Below are 23,595 nucleotides of genomic sequence, written 5' to 3' on the forward strand. Positions count from 1 at the left end.
GTCACTTTACATTTGTGTTTTCTTAACAGACTAATAAATTTGATCCAAATAAACACCAAATATTCTAAAATACTGTAGTGTTTTTATTCTTTAATCAGTTAATATATACATCTTTGATGGGAAAGATATTATAGAATTTATAATGTAATATCGTGTAGAAAAGGAAAAGTAACGTCAGTTGCTTTGCTGAGTAACTAATTACTCTTACAATGTGGTAACTGAGTTACTAACTCTATTACTTTTTGGTAGAAGTAATTTGTAACTGTAATTAATTACTTTTTAAAAGTAAGGTTAACAACACTGGTAAGATATATGGAACATGTTCTTTAAAGGTGCTATGAAGTGTTACAACAAGTGACTTTAAAATGACAACAGACCATTCTTTGGGCACAAATCAAATTTTAAAAAGTGACAGAAAAGGCTTAATTATGAAATAGGTAATGGGCCGTACTACGTCATTGTTTGGATACGCCGTCATGTTGGTAACATGACTAACTTCCGGCCCGGCAGACTCAACGCGGATTGAAACTTGTGGTAGTGCTAAGTTAATTCCTTTGTTGTATTCAAAAGAAAAAATGGGTGTGTATTGTTGTGTTACCGGGTGCAACAGCGTCTCCCACGACGGAAAAGGGGTGAAGAAAACTGCACTCACTTTTCACCGCTTTCCAGCATAGAGGAGCAATACAGGGGACAAAATATCAGAGATCACAAAGGCACAACGGGTGGCTTGGGTCGCTGCGGTTCGTCGGAGAAGCATATCTTTTGAGCATGCTTCTGCTGGAATGAGTGGTAACGCCACTGTGTGCCATTTCATTAATCTCCAAAGAATGGGGTGGACGTGCAAGCAATAGATACATAACAGAAACAAGTGGGATTCTAGATAAAATACTTCCTGGTGATACAGTATGGTGTTGGCAGATCGAGGGTTTGATATACAAGACAGTGTGGGGCTCATGTGTGCAGAAGTCAAGATCCCTGCTTTTACTAAAGCCAGCAGCCAGCTTGATGCAAGTGATGTGGAGAGCACTAGCAAAATTGCACACCTCCGCATTCATGTGGAACGGGTGATTGGGAACATTCGGAATAAGTACACCATTTTGTCAAACAAGGTTCCCATTAGTTTTATGCTACCGTGTAAAAGGGAGGATGTTACCTTCCTTGATAACCTTGTGGTTGTAAGTGTGGTTGTGAAAACTCATTAAAATGTGAATATCAAAACATGACTTCAACAAGTTCTTGACAAACTGTTACTGCTTACAGTTTACTTTAGTTCTTCATAATAAACAGGTGTAACAATTACAGGGTAAGGTGATTTAATCTTATGTTATTCTATTTGGAATATGAATTGACAATGTTTGGAGTGTTGTCGACAAGAACTGGAACTGGTAAATTGCAATAGATTTATTTCAAGTAATGCAACTTCTCCAGTACAATATTTGAACTGACAGTTTAAAATTTTACATTAGTGCTAACAAGGCCTTCAATCTGACGAGGGCAGGAAATATTATAGTATAAATAATAATATACTGTATAAATACAAGATTACACTAAAACGTGTCTTTGTCAAAGCAGTTAAAAAAAAAAAAAAAAAAAAAAAAAGAATTAACTGGCCATAGGTAAGTAGCCAGGCAGAATAAAAGTTCTTGCATTTCCATTTGAAGTATTGCAACTTCTCCAACACAATATTTGAACAGACAGTTTAAATGGTACATATTAAAAGGTATGCAATGATGTCGTTTGTAGTCGATGAGGGCAAGTCATCCAAATTTTTGGCATCAAGCAGGCTCGGAGTGGGTAATCGGAGATTTTGTAGGCCGGCCGGCCAGGAGGGCCGATGTTCTGCCAAAATGTCCTACATCGGGTGATACACATAACTGTGGAAACTGGTTTGTAGCTCCTCACAGGTGCAGAGCAGACAGGTAGGATTGCCATTTTCAGTGAGTGAATATTAGAATTAATTTCAGTTGCGTTTTCATATGCTGGTGTTGTGCAGTAATGAGCAGACGTGACTTCTGCGTTGTATGTCAGTTTTTAATGGGCCGAAAACACTGGTGCACTTCACACGCGATATCATAAAACAGCAGCCTAGATGTACCAGGTTAGATCCCCCCAAGTCCCATGCCATTGGCTGCGAGAGTCCAGAGTGATCAATGGACGCGTAGTCCATATACTACCTACGTCTTTATAGTGCCATAAAATTGACTTGAATTGATCAGAATGCTTTGTAAAAGAAAAAGTGTTAGGGAGTTCAGTTATTTTTCTGCCTTGGAAACTATATATCTAAGTATTTTACATCTATCTGTGTATATAAATTGGAGAGGGAAAGGATAAGTTCTGCTGTATGGAAGCTTACCTGTACTTATAGCTTGTAGCTCAAGTGAAGTGTGGTGTCTCAATGGAATTTGTATACCGCCGTGTATTGTGCAGTTGTGTTGAATGCATGTATGTTTCTTTGTTACAGTTTCATAAACTTAAACAAGTTACTTTATATAAAAACAAGAAAAAACCAAACCTTGTGTTTCATTGGAGGACATTAAAAGTTAGCTAGCTGTTGGGCAGTGCACAAGAAAATGCACTCTTTTGGGCAGTACACTGATATATTTTTTAAGAGTTAAAAAGTAACAAAATAATAGGGATGTCAGTGTTGGGCACGTTACTTTAAAAAAGTAATTAGTTACATTACTCACTTCTTCTTCTTCTGAGTTAGTAACTGAATTACTCTATAGTAAAAGTAACTAGTTACCAGGGAAAGTAACTATTTCCGTTACTTTAAAAAGAACTTGTTGTATGTCAAAGAATTTGAAATTTTCTGAGCAGTATTCATAGAGAAGAACAGACAGGTAGTTAACTTGTTAGGTGCTTCAGCAGATTTGAATTGCTTACCACAGATGTCGACAAAAGCTTTGCCCCGGGACATAAATTACACATTACATGCAGGTTCTTTCCTTTATTTTGACAAACTTGAAATAGTGTCTATATCTCCACCTCTTAAAGGACAATTTTTCTTCTGAATGCTCTGCCATCCCGACCCTGTGCATCTGTTTTGCGTGTGTGTGTTTGCCGCACCCGCTGTTCCGGTTTGCTTGTGAAATCACCGGCTCTGATTGGCTTATCACGACACATGACTCTAACCCTCAGCCAATCACAATCACTTCCATCGCATCTCTCGAGGGGCATTCAGGTAAGCTCGTTTCCCGACAATTCACGTCACCTTCAAAGCGTCTGCCGTCCTCAAGATGGAAGCAGAATTATTGCTGGCTGACAGTGGGAGATGGGAACGTGGCTAGCATCAGGTGTAGCAAACACAGAAACGTTACCAAACTTTGGAAAGCATTGTCTAATTGAATGAGCAGGGACAAACAGCTTGGAGTCAGAAGTACGTGCGCTGTTCTCGAACCTGAACGCACCCCAAGTCTTGGATGACAAATCAACAGAGCAGAGAGTCGTCTCGAGACGGCTGGTAGTTTCTTACATTTATTCAGACTAAGTAACGCACCGCTTTTGACCGTCAGTAACGGTAACGGCGTTGTAACGGCGGAAAAAGTAGTTAGATTACCCCGTTACTCAAAAAAATAACGCCGTTACGTAACGGCGTTATTTATTTATTTATTTATTTAGTTATTTATTTTTAAACCTGTCCTGTTCACCTGTTTGACACAGAGAATGGAAGTCTAAGTGCCCGGATTCTGAACAGTTTTAATGTTTCACATTGAGAGTCTGACATACTCTCATTGTGATCATTCAAAATACCTTTTTATTATGACAAAGTAGCGAACAGGAAGGGGTTATGGGGGGACAGAAGAAAAGAAATACAAGAGAAGAAAGAAAAAAAACACATACACAAACAACAACAAGAAATACATTGAACATCTAAACTAGTTACTAATATGCTGGTGCTATTGTCAGCGAGAGGTATTTCCGGTTTACACCATGTGGGGGCCTATTGGCCAGTGAAAGAGGAGAATGGGGGTGGGGGTGTCTATAACACTATAAGCTAAGTGATTGAAAGGGGTAGAGTGTACAAAAATCAGTTCTGTGATCTAGAACCCAGTAATCGTGTGAATCTCTTATGAGTGTAAGCCCGTTGGCGACCAACCCTACGCCGCCGGCCAACCAACCCTAACGGTAACGGCGTTGTAACGGCGGAAAAAGTAGTTAGATTACCCCGTTACTCAAAAAAATAACGCTGTTACGTAACGGCGTTATTTATAACGGCGTTACTCCCAACACTGCGGGAAATACAATGGCATTTCCAAAAGAAATTTTTTTTACACATTTTATTTTGTGCAACACTCCCAGAAAAGGAGGAGTTTGGAACTTTTGTTCAAATATATATATATTCTTTTTCGATACCGGATCAGGACTCTTTATCGGCAGATTCTCAAAATCGGGTGACTCGGACACGGGTACCATAACATGCGATGGGGAAATCCCTATTCTAAATAAAATAATGTGGGCCGTCTAAGGCATGAAATTCCCGGGCCAAAAATGAGTCCCACTGGCAGCAAGTATGGGTCTACGTTGTTGATTAAAGTCATTTTTTGAAAGGTACCGATTTTGAGCCTCTACTGACGGCGTTTCCCTGTAAATCCCACCACGACTTTGTTTTTTTTAACATAATTCCTGAAAAAAAACAAACAAACTATCCCACGGTGAAGTAAATGGCAAGACTGGTTACAATCCGCGTTGAGTCTGCCGGACCGGAAGTAAGTCATGTTACCAACATGGCGGCGTATCCAAACAATGACGTCCCATTTCCTATTAGAACCTAGTTAGTCTTCCTTTCTCAGTTGCCTTGGCCCCACCCTCTAAAAAATCTCCAAACAGATATATGATGGAGCCGTGAAATGGCTGTCCTCTGATGCATTGTTTTGAGTGGAATAACTTTGAAATTGTGAAAAAAAAGCCAGATTTGATTTCGAAATTCATTTTCTACATGTAAAATGATATTAGTGCATTTTCATTTTTTTTTTTTTTTTTTACATTGTCACCATTTTATAGCACCTTTAAGATTTTAAAATGTGCTGACTTTGAATGTAAGACTGTGTGTCTGTCGGCATAGTACTTGTTGGGATGACGGATGCAAGATGAAACATTTCCTGCAAAAAGAGGCTTATGGAAACGAGGTAGAAGAGCGAACTTTTATTTCAAGTAAAGCCAACAGAAGATTCCTAATCCCTCCGCTACCGCTGTGATTATAGAGTTCTTTGATATTTAGAACGACTGGATGTATCAAAAACAATTTACCAAACAAACAGTGTTGCTAATGAGTGTGCTTTGACAGCAGGGAGCACTTATTCTTACCTGCAGCTCTGGATCCTCCTCGTGCTCCAGGTGGGCTTCTTCTGCAGCCACTACAAGTCTCTGTTGAGGAAGAGATGAAAGTTTAAAGATAAATGCTGGGGAATAGGTCTATACATTTGAAAAATTGCTGACAATCGTGTGTTCTAGAAAGTTGTAGTATTCTGTGAAAATGAATGAATACTGGTAGTTTAGAACAGAAACCTGTTTTAAACTAAAACTAAACTTCAAAAAATAAACTTTTTAGATTTTCAATGACATTAACAATAATGGTACGACTTTTCACTTCTTCACCACTTTCACCAAGTTGAGTGGTCCGTGCATCTTGGATTTTCCAAATTTGGAGAAAAGGGACATCAACCCTTCACTTCTCCTTGGCACCAAGCACTTAGTGTTACCGAACAATCACCACATTTGGCAAATAGGAAATAATTTTGCTATAATCATTTGGCATCAGGAAAACGCACTACCCACTCCCCACATCACCAACTGCGAATTGAAATGGCGTGTTGGGAGGAAAATATTATCCACTGTCACCATGCTGCTGTAGGGGAAATTTGCAGATGGAAGTTGTGCCGTGTCAAAAGCATCAGTCAAAATCCCTCACTTGTCGTCTGAAATGTCTGCAAAAACAGTCCAACAATTCTCCACGCAGCTGGTAACACATAGAATTGGCTACAGTATAAACAAAAACACAAAGCCTGCCAACCTTATCATATTGCTCATTTATGCCGGTGGCAGGATTGCGAGCGAGAGTTATAATTTAGCATAATTGATGAGAGGGAAAAAAAAACAACCAAGAGGTGCAAAATGGAAAGCAACCGCCCGTTCAAAAAAAATTTTAGCGACATGAATCGATAAAAAATCATTCTATTGTCTGGACAAATCTCATTAGATGGTGGTATGAAAAAAATCCCCTAGCTGTGATCATCAAGGAGGAAACGTGAAATTGCCGGCAAAACAAACGGGTCGAAGTCGTCAAGGTTCCCGGAAAAGTTTGATTTCTTCAAAGACAAAGATATAGTACTGAAAACAACAGGTATGTGCAGATTGTTGCAATGGCATTATGACCAACACCATTAAATCTTCTTAGATCTTAATTTGCAATAACATATTGCTGATTATGTTACAAAAGAAATATTGAGATCATGATGAATTGTTAAATTTTTATATTTATTCAATGGGAACAATGGGCTGACTGTATATGGGACAGGAAAAAAAGTAAAAATAAAAAGGAAGTAATAATACCTACACATAACAAGGCTCAATAATGCAGGGCAAATGAAAGCAAAGAACATGTGATACTAAACGTCCAATAACAGTGAAGCAGGGATGTTGAGTGTACAAAGTACACAAATATGACCTTTACCCCGCTGCTGTAAACCCTGTCGATCAGTTTCCATACAAGAGCAACAAAGTATTAGTCATAACAAATGCTCTGAATATTTTCTGGTAACACACAGATGACAATTGAGACTGGGTGGCCTCTGTATATGAGTAGTATTTAGTCTTTATTACACTTTTGACTCCAAGTCTCTTTGTCACGGCTATCATTTAATGGCATCTTAACAATGTACACAAATTTTTACAAATCTACTCAACTGCTAGTGCTAGATCAATACTGAAAGCCTTGGGGACAAAACCAAAGCAGACAGACATTTGGCTATCTCGTGAAAAGAGGCTGTTTTCCTAAATGGTTTGGCAGCAGAGTTAATGGCTAAGTCAGAGTCAGTGAGCACCATAAAAACAAACTCAATCATCACTTTGTGCTGTTTTACACGTGTTGTTCTCTTCGTCGACTCTCACACTACCATCAGCTTTTAGCTGCTGATGTCTACTTATGAGGAACTGAGGGATTGCACACATACACACTGCCTTTAGTTGCTCATGGTTCACAGCTGGCTCTGGTGACTCTGAGTTTCAATAATGCACTTTCATTTCATATTTGCATTCAAATGGCTTCATTGGTTCAACTTTTTCAATTGCCTATCTTCACCTGCTCTAATGTGTTGTGCTATCACTCGCTGGCTGATTTTGGGAGCAAACATGCTAATCGAATGCTGCCGAACACACCTGGCCATTGAATAATGTTGCAAATTATTCTACAGTTGGTGCAAAAGGAATATTTATAAATTTATATCCTTGTTTTGCTGTGTTTCTGGCAGCCTTTTTGTCTTATTCTTCTATTTTTAAATTTACAAGCACACATTTAAGACTAAATCATATGAACAGAGAGAAGTGGGTTGTGTATCCGAAAGCCAAAAAGACAATGCCATTGGAAGAAATCAAGATAAAGACAGTAGAGTGAGGAGAGGATGAGAATAGGAAAGTCACTTTCTCTAAAGGTCTGAACACTTAGCTTCACACTTCCAGCAAAATGTCAGCCGCCACCTGTGAAGTGGATGTCAATGGAAATACTACACATAAGATGTTTGTGTGAGTGGTTGATGATGGTGGCAGCATGTGTACCTGAGTGACTGCGTTCCCATTTGAAATGTTTAAAGATATCAGCCCTTTCAATGATTTTCGATTTTGCAGACATTTTTGCAAATGTCAATGTGTGATGACTGTGTACAACTAGTTTTGAATGCATTTCAAGACAGAAATCAGTGTTATGCTTCCTTTTAGTCATATTGGTTAATCTCTTTTATTGGGGGGGCAGTGCACATCATAATTGAGTACACCCTCCTTAGAAAGTAATATTTTAATCAACATCTCAGTTTGTAAAAGAAGAGTTTAAACTAGAGTTATCTAATATTATCAAGTTGCCGATAATATTGGCTGATGAGAGCATTTTAAAATGATGATATGTGTGTTGCCTTCAAAGTGAATGTAGAAGCCTTCTGCCTTTGTACAAGGGCTGGTCACATCTTAGCACAGCAGTTATGCTACCATTAGATGACTTCAAACTAGATGCTTGGGATTTGTTAAATGATTATGTGAGCAGACCATTTGCATTCATGGTGCAAAAATTAAATGAACAATAAATGATTAAAAAATAATGAGTATGTCCATAACCACATCTATCAGTATCTGTTTGATATCAGTATTGGATTTTTGGAGTTGGACAATATGGAGATATCGGTTATCGGCTAAAAAGTCTTTATTAGGCAACTCTAATTCAAACAATTTTAACATAACCAAGTTTATGCTGTACAATGCTTGCTTGAGGCATACCATGAAACTGAAGTTGTTGACAGAACATATGCTAAGTTAACAGTTTTATGGAAATTGGTTGGCGCATAGGTGAATAATAGCTTAATAAAAGCTGCCATATGTAGTAAGCAAGTCTTTGAGGCATCCATGCATGCAAAATACAAAAAAAAAAAAAAAAAATTACACAGCAAAACTCCTCAGTTACAGCAACGAGAGCGTTACTTTCCAAACCCGAAAGAAATTATGTGAAAGCCTAAGGGGTAAAATAACATGAATGAAAAGAAGCAGGAAGTTAGAGAAAACAGATTAGCGATAGATCCTCTTTTATGGTATTACAAGAATGAGCCCATATGGTGTACTTATTGTTAAGTGTGCGCTAACGTAAAGGGTGGGGATAGATTTTGGTATTGTAAGGGCTCATGTAGTATTGATGGTAGGTAGCATACTGTTTATTTAAAAGAATTTTGACTGCGTTTTTTTTTTTTTCTTTCTTTCTTTCTAACAAACTCTCTCAAATTGTGCGATGTTATGTGCAAGGCAAAAACTGCCTACTATGAAGTTATTGAGTGACGCCTCAAACTTGGTAGCTTAAGCTTGCTCTGTGTAAGGTGAGAAAGAGCAGACACACACACACACTCCCATGCAAAAGCCAATGCATTCATGCCACTGTGCTGCTGTTGCAGTTATCCTGATCTTACTTGGGCAAAATTTGAGTCACACAGTCATCTCACATGTGCTTCACATATACACATTAGGAGTACGTATCAATGTTGTTTTTGGCAGCCCTTTTAATTTTCGTCTTAGACTTGTGGACGATAATACTTAGTCATATTTTAGTTATCTTTAAAGTGCCTACGAGAGGATAAAAAAAGTCTTAAATAGCATTATTATGAGAATTACAATGATATTTTGAGACAATTAGACTATGTACAACAATTTGGCAAAGCGCAGATGACGAGAAATTCTTTTGAGCTGTAGTTTAGCCACCCCTACCATTATAGTGCTCTAGCGTCCCCAACAAGAGGATGACGTCGGCAGGGTCATGGTTTCATCTGATTTAGAATTCAGCCCATTGAGGGGGAATTATTCAGAACGAGGAAAATGCGACAAAGAGAGCCGCAAAATGTCATTGTTTCCGTCTCTCTACTCCAAAATTTTACAGGGTATTCTTTTTATCTAAGTATTTTTCCCCAATTGCTAAATAAATGGTATGGTCATGACAAATAAGAGTCTTGTGCTAAATGGAATATGAATTAAAAATACACATTTATTCAGTACGACATGGCAAAATTACTCCATAATGGTCAAAATTGTCCACTTCTTGCACCTCCCAAACAAAATTTGATGCCACCGGAGTTAGTCCGGCTTCTGTCATTTCCCGGCTTCGGAGATGGTAAACCAGGGTTCACTAAATCCGGACCTCGGATCCACTTTTCCTGTCGTGTTTTCCATGTCTCCCTCCTCCAACACACCTGAATCAAATAATCAGCATCATTATCAGGCTTCTGGAGAGGTTGCTGATGACATAATCATTTGATTGAGGTGTGTTAGGAGAGAGAGACGTGGAAAACACTACGGGTTTGATGGCATCGAGGTCCACATTTAGTGAACCCTGGCATAAACAAACCAGGAGGCGTGACAGCTAGCCGACATGCTAACCCGATCCAAGTGATTATTCTCGGCTTTCGAAGTGAAAAATCAAACAAAACTACCCAGCATCATGTCACACAGCTGCGGGGTTGTCGACGGACTAACCGGACGACGTCAGAGGAGCGCGTAGCTGCCACATGGTCAACACGAATATGGCGTTAAATAATGCTTTACTACAAGGCGAAGATGTAAACAGTGAGAGAGCGGCATGCAAGTGTGCAGCTAACATGGCATGATGTTTCTGTGGAGAACTTTTCTACATGTCCGTCCATGATCAAACGTAAGTAAATAGTCCTTTATTTAAACAAATGTTGTAGTGTTTACTTTGTAATTGCTGCATTCGCTGCCATTTTTAACACAGAGTTGCAATTTCTGATGGAGTTGAAAATTTGACAGAACATCGGGCACCGGGGTGCACCATGTCACAAGTGACACAACCAGAGACTACTACGATGCAGGCTAGTTACACATAAGATGTCACAAATTGTAAACATATGATGAATACAATTGCGTATTTTCATCTCGTTCTCTGCTCGTCAGACAAAAACTGCCATTCATCTCGTTATGTTTTAGTCTCTCAAAACACGCTTTTAAGCTCCATATCGTCTCGTCTTCATTAAAAAAAAGTGTTTGTTGATTATTTTCGTTATCGTTATCGTTGATGAAAACAACACTCGTACGAATATGTGTCACACATTCTTCACAGGTAAAAGTGCTTAATCACAACGCACTATGAAAATTCCTTCATTATATTTAATCCATTCTGAATTAGTTTATATGCAGTCCAATGCAGTATTTGTAATGTTACCATTATTTCAATGTGCCTAAAATATAATGGATCATTTTATGATCCACACCACCCAACCTCTTTAATGTCATGGAAAGTGCTTTATTCTGGATTACTCATGCTAACAATAACACAGTAATGAAAACTGAATCATGCTCGGTATCTGTAATTATTGCATCATAATTACTGTACAATTCTCTAACCTATTGCAATTACTTTCCCTTCAATGCACCCTCGTTCCAAAGCATAGTAAATTCCTTTGACATTTTGCACTAATCTAGTGCCTTTGATTATCTGACAACCTGCGTTTAAATTTTTGCCTGCAAGAGATTTTGATTGTTTACATATTTGAATTTCAAACGAGACCCCTGTTTCAGCCACCAGCTTGATTGGCCCATTGTTCTTGAAGACACAGATGTTCCACTAACAGAAAGGATACTCATAGCAAACTAACCAACATACAACTTAGTCGTGTGGATCTTTTGCCATATGTTTGTTTGAACATTTTAGGTGCATGGACTACTCTCTGGACTACTACTCTGGGGTCAGCTCAGTTCAACTGGTCAATAGGACTGGGGACAGCAATTATTGTTGCCAAAGATCCACATGGTGAGTTGCAGCCTCAACAAAATTGAAAAGTGCTCACTGACACCTTACTTGCTGTGCTTAGCTCATTGGCACAGGCTCAGAGCCAAACAGACAAAGCATGGTGGAGACAAACAAAGGGAATATGAAAGGGAGACAGCATTCCTGCAATTCATCACTGACTTTTCGTCAGTGACTTTACACTCCCTTCTAGCACTGCCTTTTTTTTTTGGAGGGAAAGACTTAAACACATGAATTATTTAAAAAATTACAAATGCTGTTTCACAATTAGTTTTAATAAAATAACATTTTAATAGCAGGTTAAATTCAAAACAAGGAACCTTTACAACAGTGGTGCCCAAGTCCGGTCCTCGAGAGCCCCTATCCAGCTTTTTTTTATCCATGTCTCCCCGCTCCAACACACCTGAATCAAATAATCAGGATTGTTATCAGGCTCCGGCAGAGCTTCCTGATGAGCTAATCATTTGATTCAGGTGTGTTAACGAAGGGAGACTTGGGAAAAAAAGCTGGATAGGGGCTCTCGAGGACCGGACTTGGGCACCCCTGCTTTACACACTACAGAACTTTTGTGACACGGATGCACTAAAGGACCCAAATGCTCAACAGTTCAGGTCAAACAAAAGTTATATTTACCATTTCATAAGGTTTGAAAAAAGGAAGATAACAAAAAAATCAACACAAATGGAGTCAATTCCACAAAAACAAAAGACATTGGTTCAAAAACATGGTGGTCAAAAGGGCTTACATAAGGATGTGGCATAGGACGTGGCAGGATAGCAGACAAACAGACACAAGGCAAGCTTAGACGCAGACTATTTATACAGATGGACTATTTATACAGGTGGACACGATCAGCCTGATTGGCACGAGCAGGAAGTAAAGTTAAATCAATGAGGAACGCCACTACCAAAATAAAACAATCTGACATGAACCAACACAAAACATTAACAAGACTACGGAGACGTGACATTTTGTCAGTGCAGAATTTTCTACTTCACCGATTCAACTGGTGCACAATTTAGCTCAGTTAACGACTACCAAAATGGAGACATGTGATTACAGGATTACAGGATATCTGATTACAGGTACCGTATTACATGACTTATTCTCAGGTGCGACTATGGCTAGGTTCATACTACAGGTCTTAATGTACAAATTCGATTTTTTGTCATATCTGTTTTTTTGTCGTGCCCGTTCAGACTGCCTTTGTCCATTGAGACCGTTCAAGTATCACGAATGCGCACTAATTCGCAGTCCGAGATGTGCTCTGCAAAGAGACCCGCATGCGCAGAAGCCTCAAATCAAATTACACATGCTAGCTGTATGTCATTCCAGAGTGATCATATTTTGATTTCCAAAAAGAGGACACAAATAACAGACATTAATAATCCCCATTTAGTCTTATATTCAAAGTTTATATGGACTGATAGAACGCATACACGCACACACGAGCCTTGACATGTGTGCGTGAAATGACGTGGGTGTGTCAGTTTGCCCCGACTCGGCCATGTGTGCAATAATGAAATATTGCTCATATGGCGCACAGAATGAAAATCGAAAACTGTAAGGCTTATTCTTTCCTTCGTTTTATTTTTTTATGACTGTGGTCCAGCCGGCTTCGTGCTTAAAAGCAGAGTTCAAGCTAGGCGCTAATGCCTACATGGCTGCCGTCCTCCGTGCCTCTTGCTTTTTGCTGATGTAATTGCTGCACAAATTCCGATTTGGGAGTTTGACAGTTCAGACCGCCAGTCACGTTCTGAAAAAATGTGGCCCAGATCGGATTTGAACCACATACGAAAGTGACTCAGATCTGATTTGAAATGGTCCACTTCTATGCGACTTGTCCCGTTCAGACCATCAAGTTAATGCCTGACTCGAGTCGGAAAAACACGAAAAAATCGGATTCGAGCATTAAGACCTGTAGTATGAGTCTAGCCTATAAGTCCACGTGAGTATAAGTCACACCAGCCCAAAATGCAAAATGAAGAGGAAAAAAAAAAAAAAAATATATATATATATATATATATATATATAACATATACAGTAAGTCACACCGGAGTAAAAGTCGCATTTTGGTGGGAAATTTACTTGATAAAATTCAACACATAGAACAGATATGTCATCTTGAAAGGCAATTTAAAATAAAAACGCAATAGAGAACAACATGCTGAATAAGTGTACAATATGATAATGTTACATGATGCATGAACAACGAAATGCAAACGTGGCCGGTATGTTAACGTAACATTGCTATTAAGAGTTATTCAGATAACTATAGCATAAAGAACAAGCTAACAAGTTTACCAAACCATCAGTGCAAAACACCAAAATAACATGTGAAATGATATAATAATGTGTTAAAAATTTCACACACAACTCGCTCCAGAGTATAAGTCGCACCTCCAGCCAAACTATGAAAAAAAACTGCAACTTATAGCTCGAAAAATACAGTAAATAATTTTTTTTTTTTAAATTACAAAGGGTACCTGGAGATTTACTTTCAAATGACCATTTTTTGTGTGGTTATTACAACAAAAGAAGAAAGCTCTTTGTATTTTGTTGACCATTTCAATATTGTTCTGGGATAGAAAAAAAAAACGAGTCAAAACAAATACAGTCAGTTACAAAACTACTAACTTTTCAAATATTTCCCGGCAGTTGATGATTCATTTCTATTAAAATGATATATTCTTGTGACTACTGCAGTAGTTTTAAGACCATTGAAGGTGAAATTACTTTTGAAGTAATATATGTGCTTTATTTCACATATCAATGTGGACACTTCCCCTGCTCCACACGCTACACTACAGAGTGACTGCCACAGGTAAAACGATATCAGCAGGTAATGACTGATTGAAGGAAAACATCCCATTGGCGAAACAGTGCAAAAAAAATTACCGTAGTCTTTTGAAGTGCATAATATATTGCCAGACTTCAAAGAGTGTTACAGCACCTCTATTGTAATTTAGAATGCACACAATCATCGCTGGTTTCATGTAAGCATGTGTTTTTAGGCAAATGGGGGCTTTTTGATAAATATACAGTGGTACCTCTACATACGAATTTAATTCTTTCCAGGACTTGGTTTGTATGTCAAAATGGTCGTATGTCGAGCAGGATTTTCCGATAAGAATACATTAAAATTTGATGAATTCGTTCCACAGATCAAAACCTACGCTAAATTCTTAATAAATACTGCAGGTACAATTACAAATAGCAATTACACACAGCAAAAATTATAAATACAAATCGTAATAATAATATCAATAATAATAATAATAATTATGTTATGATTGGGGTTCTAATGTGGCTGTTGTGTTTTGCATGCTGCTACTGAACGCACCTTGTGACTTTCGAGAAAGTGAGAGAGGTACAGCAAAGATTTCACATTCTCTTTCCATGTTCTGTTATTGTTGGCGTCGGCTACGACAAACAGTATCCGTGTTGTGTTACACAGTTTCTGAAATACATGATTAAAAACCTGACGAAGCTGGTGACTTCCCTGCCGATGTTACAATAATAATACATAATAATAAGAGTAATCCACGAGATTGTAGACATATTCGGGCCAGATCACTGACATGCACACCACGCTCATATTTTTCTATCATTTCCTTCATAATTTCAATGGTAAATGCCACCTTTTTTCCTTTTTCCAGCACTTGCACTAACCTTCTTGAGACCATTGTTGAGTTCTCTCACAATAAAATCCGCTTTGTGTCCATCTTGCGGGAAAACAATTAAATTGCGACGCCGTCATAAATCGTAGTATTTCGAGCATGTCATCACATGTCGAGGCAAATGACAATTGAAATTTTACGTCGGATGTTGAAAGGATCGTATGTCGAGGTAATATTGTATAAGATCGACAACTAAGACTGTTTTCTTTAATTGATTGATTGATTGATTGATTGATTGATTGATTGATTGATTGATTGATTGATCGATCGATTGATTGGGTCACCTCTTATTTACTGTAAATAATTAGATGAATGGCTTCTATGGCATTCAGCAAATATACCAACATACCCTCATGTTATCAAATGCACAAACTGTGTTTACTTTGGTCAAGTTAAAATAAAAAAAAAAACAAAAAAAAACAAGTACAACACTTCCACAATTCAATAAACGAAACAAAATAAATACACAGCTACTCTGGTAAACAAATAAAAGCTGACAGGTTGAGCTTTGTCATACTATTACACACTGTTCAATCAAAACCATTAGTTACACAATTAAATCAAACACTTTGTTTCACCTAAACGCATTTTAAAAGAGCACACATATTTACAGGTGCACCCCATGCCTTTCGGCAGGTGGTAGCAAGCGATAAAGAGAGGGAATTGACACAGAGACTGGGAGATAAAACCACAGTGATGGACAGGGCTGAGCGCCTGCACGGAAATTGAATCTCTGCAGCGCCAAAAAAAAGGAAACAACGGAGATGGCAGAGGCGGTACAGAGCAAGAGAGGGAGAGAGAGGGAGAGACGAACCAGACATAAGAGAGAGGGATTTTTGAGGACAGCTGTGAGTGTGCATGCTTGGCCTGACAGATGAGACTTTCGCTAATATAAGCAGAGGAGGGAAATTGGATAGAAAGTGAGATGAAGAGAGAGTTCTTGACATGGACTTCCATAGGGTGTTTATTACTAATAATTCAGTGAAAGGTGAAAAAATGAAAAAGGTGGTGATGAAGTGGAATAATGATAGCACCATATAAGGAGTACATTTCCTATCCATTTAGGTCATAAAACTAAGGCTTTTTCCATTTTCCACATTTCCTATCTATATGGTCCAGTTGATCAAACTGCACCAGACAAAGTAACTCATTTTCTCAATACGAAGTTACACTCTTCTTATGGTGTTATGTTTTGTGAGAAATCCCTCTCTTTATAGGAGGTGAAAATGCTGAGATTCTAAGATAGAAAGACTGAAAGTACTTTTTTGGCGCATGAAAGATAAACTTTAAACAAAGATCGTTTTTCATACGTATCCTATGATTTTACAAGCGTCTTCCTTAATTAAAGAACAAAATACGAGCCTGTTAAGTAATGGCAACTATTCATTGGCTTGGCAGGAACATTGATCAGTTCCGAACAATGCGACTTTTTCAGCAAGTCAAGCGAATGTGGGATCCTGGTAGGGTCAGGTGTACAAACATTATTATCTTTTAATTACTATAATATGCTGTAATGTATGAACTGGCCAGAAAGTTGTTTTCTTCATGAAATGATGTTTTTTCTGCTGCATTCAGTTTAGGACTTCAAATAACGATTATTTTCATCCTCGATTAATCGGACGAATAATTAAACTATTAATCGATTAATTGGATAAATGCCACTTTTTTCAATTACCTTCACAATTTACCTTGAAGTTGTTCTAGGCATCTTGTATGTAACAATGAAGACAAAATGGATAACTATTTCCTTCAAAAATAATATTTTATTATAGCTTCCTGACTTAAATGTTGTCTAGTCTGTAGTCTACAACTGTATTGATTACAGTTGTAAACTATGATGGCAACTACCGTATCGGCCCGAATATAAGACAGTGTTTTTTGCATTGAAATAAGACTGAAAAAGTGGGGGTCGTCTTATATTCGCGGTCTAGACGTTATACCCATTCACGACGCTAGATGGCGCCAGATATCATTGAAGTGATGTTCTGTCATGACAGATCTCAGCTACTCTCAAGTTTAACCAGTTTGCATTATTTTATTGCAATGTTTTTCCTTATTCAGATTTGTTTCAAGACTACAGTTACAGTTAGACTTCACTTTGATGGTTAATGCAGTTAATGCAATTTTGTTGTTTTATCACAATAGATTGATTTATTTACATTTCAAAAACCAGAAGCCGTTCATTTACAAATGTGATTGCACTTTAGTTTACATATATAAATGTTCAGATATTAAGATCTGAATGAGGCAAAATAACATGCTTTTTCTCTCAAATATATTGTCATAATCATTTGTTTCAGATGTACTGTAATCATTTTCTGTATAAAAATTAATTTGGTGTTCAAAAAGTCTTTTTTCAAACTTGAGTCTTGAAAAAGGGGGGGGGGTCGTCTTATAATCAGGGCCGTCTTATATTCGGGCCAGTACGGTAATTTATCAATTGATTTTAATCAAATTGTTGTTGCAGCCTTTTTAAGAAGCTAGTTTAAACAGAAGATGTCTGAAAATTATGTGAAAAATATGAATTTTTTTTTTCCAAAGTCAAAGCAGATATTTTTTCATGTCCTACTTTGACCTAACAAAAATATCATGAAGAAATCTGATAATATTTACCACTGAGAAGTTATATATGTTATAATTTAAAAAATGTAGATAAGTGCAGGTGAAGAAGGTCCTAAACGATTAATTAGTTATCAAAGTAGTTGTCGATTCATTTGCTAATCGATTAGTTGTCGATTAATTGATTGTCGCACCTCTAATTCAATTATATTAAATCATATTTGTAATCCACTGCAATCTTTTGTTGTAAGAAATGAACATTTCAAAAATACAGTATTTATTGTGGTTTTTGTTGATGCTCTTTTGTAGTGGTTGCAAACAAAGCACTCACAATGTAGTTCTGAACGCCAACGTCTTGTGTGTGTGTGAGTCTTTATACATTGGTGTTAATTGACTATAGAGTGGCCGTATCCCCTCTCATCAGCTTTCAGAACATTACCTTCACACTCAAAATCCACTGAGATGAACAATTATTAGGCATTCTGCATCCAGGAAAAGAGCTTGAGAGAGCCATTAGTCCACAGAGCCCTTATATCTTCAGGGATTTTACACACTCTCCGGGACATGGCACAGAAAAAGAGTCACAGTCTGTTACTGGACACAACGCATCTTATAACTGTGCTGGAAAAAAACATACTCTTGTCAAAAACTACATTTATCTCTTTATGGCAACAGACTCAAAAAACATGTCAGGACTTTAAAAATTCTATGTATCCATGAAACAAAGTAGAATTTATAATTAACGTTTTAGCATTTGTGTGGACGGGTTCATTATTTGAGCAAAATGGCTTTTACGTGAACAAAATAGTTTTTGTGTTAAATACACAAAAATCTCCAATGGTCACAGAAATAGCTTGAAACTGACAAAATCATTGAAGTTGTACACCTAACAACATATTAGGAGCGCCTGAGGTCTCTTAAATGTGCCTCAAGAAGCCAGGGACAAAGATTGAAGAGCTTCCACGGGCAAGTGTAAATCAAGGGAACTCCCATGTATACTTAGCAGAGTTGTAATAGCTCAGTGAGTCTGACTCATTGACACATAAATAATAAGTCTATTATTCATATAAATTAATTATTAGTGGTATTGTGTTATCTTCAAATATGATTATATGATATGATATATGATATTAGATATGAATAGATGATTTAATATATTATATGATATATGATGATGATAATGTGATATATGATATGAATATATGATGATGATGATGATGATGATGATGAGGCCCCAGCTTTAAAGTCTAGATTACACTTTTATCATTAAGAAAATCCTATTGCTTTATATAATGACATTTGAAAAGGGAATACAGTATATACTATACTGTATACTAAAAAATTAACAATTTAAACCCCTTTTCCAAAAATACTGTATTAGAATAGTCCTGAAGTAGCTCTTGAGCTATTCCTCTTTGGTCTTAGAACTTCTTGTCTTGTCATCTAACCCCTGCCACAAGTGGAATTGTGTACATGCAGATACATAACTTGCTAACACATTTAAGGTAGATCATCTTAATTAAATACTTTTAATTAAGAATAATTAATTTATTATTTTTGTATTTACCGGGCTTTTTACAGGTCAAATTTGTATAATGTTTGATAGCTCATGTGTTGTACCTTCATTGCCTGGGCTTTCTTGTGAAACATCTCCTCCATGTTCTCTGCCAGTCTCTTCACGAGGCGCAGTCCATCAATCTCTTCCACATGCACAGCTCTGTCGAACTCCTTGTATTTCTGCAGGGCAAAAATGGTGTACCATTAACACTATCATGAAAAGACTTACGGTGTCTTCACTCATAATATTTTATTCATATCTAACAAATCAACTTGACAACTAGATATATGAGACTGTAATCTAATTTTATTTGAAGGAACAATTACAGCATTCATTTGAAACTTTTGGCAGTTGAGTATACGTACAACCAACAACAAAAATTGGAAAAGTACTTATTTTCGCTTCCTCTGGTTAATGCTGTGACACTTAGTCACCAAGTATATTTCTTCATCCTTCGCGACAAGTACTATATACTGTGCAAAACCAAGCATATCAGCAAAGTCATTTATCAGCCAACCTCACATTTTAGAACCACACAGGAAGTGACAGTGACGCACCGCTTCACTCACTGGGTGCCCCACACAAAATCTCATTATCCCGCTACAGTGTAAATCCATTCAAACATGCTTGCCATAAACAGCACCTTAACTGGGGACATAGACATTAAATCCAGTTCATTCAAACAATTTACCACACCCCGCACACATTTGGCTGCATGACAGATCTATATTCCTATATGGGAAATACCAGATAAATTTACATACACACACGCTGATGATCTTAGAAAGGATGCATATGCTATATGATTTTCTAAAAAATGTGCAAAGCTCTTGGTAAGGATTTTTTCCACTGTTGAGAGGATTAAATGGGAGATTACAGTCATATCATATGGTGCGGCCTCCCATCTTCTAGGCACATGCTCTTAGCCGCTTCTGCACAGTACAAGAATGAAGGAGGTTAAGGAAGGATGGAAATTGGTCCTGCAATGTGAAATATTTCGGTAATTGGCTGAAAAGTAACAATTTTGTAGACTCTTATAATGCACTAAGTAGAAAATATGTATTTTGGCTTATTTGATTTTGTTTAAACAAATGTCCGAAACACAGCGACGGCAAAAATGGAAGGCGAAGATGCAAACTTTTGATTCCGGCCTCTAAAGTGGAACAATTCTATTGTGGGGATTGCTCTTCAACCATTTAAATGGAACGCTCTCGCTGCATTGACATCAGCACTCGCACACGTCCATTTGGGCATGCGCAGTTGCTGCTACTAAACATTCAAAACAAAAACATGTTGGAACATCGGCCTTGATTTACTATTTTTATAATATTTTTTAATTCATTTATATTTTATGTTCGCATTTTTGTCCCTTTTGAAGCAAAAGAAGGAACCGCGTGGACGCATTATGTTCGAGTGAGCAGGTATGTTGTCTTCCGGTCTGAGGATGTTTTTGCAATGAAGTGCATCATTGGTTGTCGCCTTGTGAAACTGCACTGCCTCCTAGGGCCTGATATGACTACTACATCATTGTCTTCATGCATTAAGTTGTTGACTTTGTAAAATTGTGTTAACTTGAATTATCCAGGTTTGGGGCAAAACTTAAATAATTGCGTGGGTATAATTTGAAAACAAAAATGTGAAATTGAAATGCGAAGTTGAGTAAACTTGAGAATTGATCAAAAGGGTACCCTTTTGATTGATTAATTGGTTATACCTTGTGCTGTGACTCAGGAGTCCCAGGTTTATAAACTGCTTTAATTTATATGTACTGTATTTAAATGTAACTCCAGTTCACTGAAATGTAAAGTATGAGTTAAAATAAGTGCAGTTCAATTAAAACTATGAGACTTTGGCAGTAACCTGACTTTGTGGGGGTTTTCATCAAACCATGAAAATTCAACTGAAGTAGGTTGACTTGAAACTTCAGTTCCTGCAAAGACTTACATATATCCACACATTGAAGACAGAAAAATAACAACAAATAAAAAATAAAGCAAATATTAGCGCAAAATAAAAAATATACAAATTAAAATATGCCAGCGGTTTTCAAAAAAATTTATAATTCAAAAAAATGTATAAATAATGACATTTAATTTGGAACACAAAGCCTTTTTTTTTTTTTTAATGTAGATTTAATATATTGAGCCATTTTAAGACAATAAAATGCTGTTTTGTTTTAGAGAATTGGCACTTATTTAAAAAAATGGCCAAAAATAAGATCAGATTAACAAAATATTATTCTTCCTTATAGGATCTATCAAACGATACAAAGCCAAAAAAAAAAAAAAAAAAAAAATTCAAATGAAGATAAAAAGGGAATAAATAAAAAATATACATATACAATGCAGTTAGCTTGCCAAACCTTATGAGAAATATCATTTCCAGAGCAGGTGAACCACAGCATCACAGAAAGCACATTTTAGGTCAATGTCATTTTTTAACTTTACCAAAAAAGATCTTACAGGGTAACAACAATGAATGATCTGAAAGAAACTTCTTTAACCTTATTTACCAAAAAAATATTTCTATAGGCGAGATCACACCATCTTCCTACGTACATTCCTTACACGACGATTCCAGAAAGACTCACTTTTTGATAGAGAAACAGTGTAACACTGAAACAATGCGTGTAACTTGCAGTTGTTCTTTGAAAAACACGAGTTAAAGCACACTTTTCCAACATATAATTAAGTCACATCATAAGGAGGAGCTTTAAGTATAGATTCAGGATCAAAATCCCTTAATAACTTGGACACCCCAGAGGGAACAGCATCAAAAACAAAAGCAAACTGCTTAGGAGTTCCAGGTATTTAGTGTTTCTGATGATATGAAAATAGATAGATATGGATTTTTAAAAAGTATATCCTTATTGTTCCAAATAGAATAAGAGTGTGGTGATAAATTATGCTGGTACAGCAAAGACCATGCCAGTAGCACTTGTTCGTAGAAGTTAGAAATTTTAAAGCAACACTAGGGAACTTTCAGTTTTGGTCATTTTTAGCTGCACAGGTGGACAAAAGCGGTAGTGTTTTGACTTAAGGAAGACTGCATTTCCCATGAGGGCCAGCGCACAGTATCTTAAAATCCTGATCTCCCGGTCACTTGCACTTGGATTGAATGACATTTCTGTCTCCAGCTGCTGTGTGAAGGATGAATAATAATGAGGTAAATAATCCAGTTGTGGCTAAACAATATCATATGACGATTTTGAAAATAAGGATTGTCAGATTTTGTACCGTATTCCCACAATATGGGGTTATATTGCTGACACTATTCTGAGCGAGCAATAATGGAAATTGAGCAAAAATAACCTAGATTTTGAGCACAAAAAACTATATTGAGCGAGCAGTTAAAGATTTTAAGCGAGCAATCATAGATTTTGAGCACAGAAAATAATATTGAGCAAAAAAAAATCTACTCTGTGCCGCTCAATTCCCCCCTCCTGCTCTCGCTACGTATCTCGACTCCGCTCAATTCCCCCCTCCTGCTCTCGCTACGTATCTCGACTCCGCTCAATTCCCCCCTCCTGCTCTCGCTACGTATCTCAACTCCTCTGCTCGTCGGTTTCTTTTCTCTGCACGCTGAGTTGAGCACATGCGTCACCAACGTGTCACGAAGCCAACCAATTAGAGAGCGGGCGGTATTTCCGCCAACCAATCAGAGAGCTGGCGGAAATTTGCAGAGCAGAGGAGAGGAGTCGAGATTAGAGATGGGTGATACCAGTGATTTTGGATTCGATCCGATACCAAGTAATTAATACCAAGGCCAAATATTGCGATCCCAATCCGATATCGAAACCGGAAGTTCATTATACAGTGCCTTGCAAAAGTATTCGGCCCCCTTAAACCTTTCAGCCTTTCGCCACATTTCAGGCTTTAAACATAAAGATATAAAATTTTAATTTTTTGTCAAGAATCAACAACAAGTGGGACACAGTCGTGAAGTGGAACAAAATTGATTGGATAATTTAAACTTTTTTGACAAATAAAAAACTGAAAAGTGGGGCGTGCAATTTTATTCGGCCCCCTTGCGTTAATACTTTGTAGCGCCACCTTTTGCTCCAATTACAGCTGCAAGTCGCTTGGGGTATGTTTCTATCAGTTTTGCACATCGAGAGACTGACATTCTTGCCCATTCTTCCTTGCAAAACAGCTCGAGCTCAGTGAGGTTGGATGGATGTGTTTGTGAAAGCAGTCTTCAGCTCTTTCCACAGATTCTCGATTGGATTCAGGTCTGGACTTTGACTTGGCCATTCTAACACCTGGATACGTTTATTTTTTAACCATTCCATTGTAGAT

The 23,595-nt window shown here is 37.4% G+C and overlaps 1 protein-coding gene across 3 annotated transcripts in view; it reads right to left on the reverse strand.

The window, feature by feature from the left end:
- The window catches only part of LOC130930315 (voltage-dependent calcium channel subunit alpha-2/delta-3-like), a 288,134-nt gene that overhangs the window by 221,578 nt on the left and 42,961 nt on the right, over positions 1–23,595 (reverse strand). For all 3 annotated transcript variants that reach the window (XM_057858208.1, XM_057858191.1, XM_057858200.1), the window contains exons 3-4: positions 19,360–19,476; positions 5,305–5,364 (exon numbers count right to left, since the gene is read on the reverse strand). In XM_057858208.1, the coding sequence (XP_057714191.1) occupies positions 5,305–5,364; positions 19,360–19,476 (177 nt within the window). The remainder of the gene's footprint in view (positions 1–5,304; positions 5,365–19,359; positions 19,477–23,595) is intronic.

Source organism: Corythoichthys intestinalis, chromosome 2 (genome assembly GCF_030265065.1).
Source record: "Corythoichthys intestinalis isolate RoL2023-P3 chromosome 2, ASM3026506v1, whole genome shotgun sequence".
NCBI classification, from domain to species: Eukaryota; Metazoa; Chordata; class Actinopteri; order Syngnathiformes; family Syngnathidae; genus Corythoichthys; species Corythoichthys intestinalis.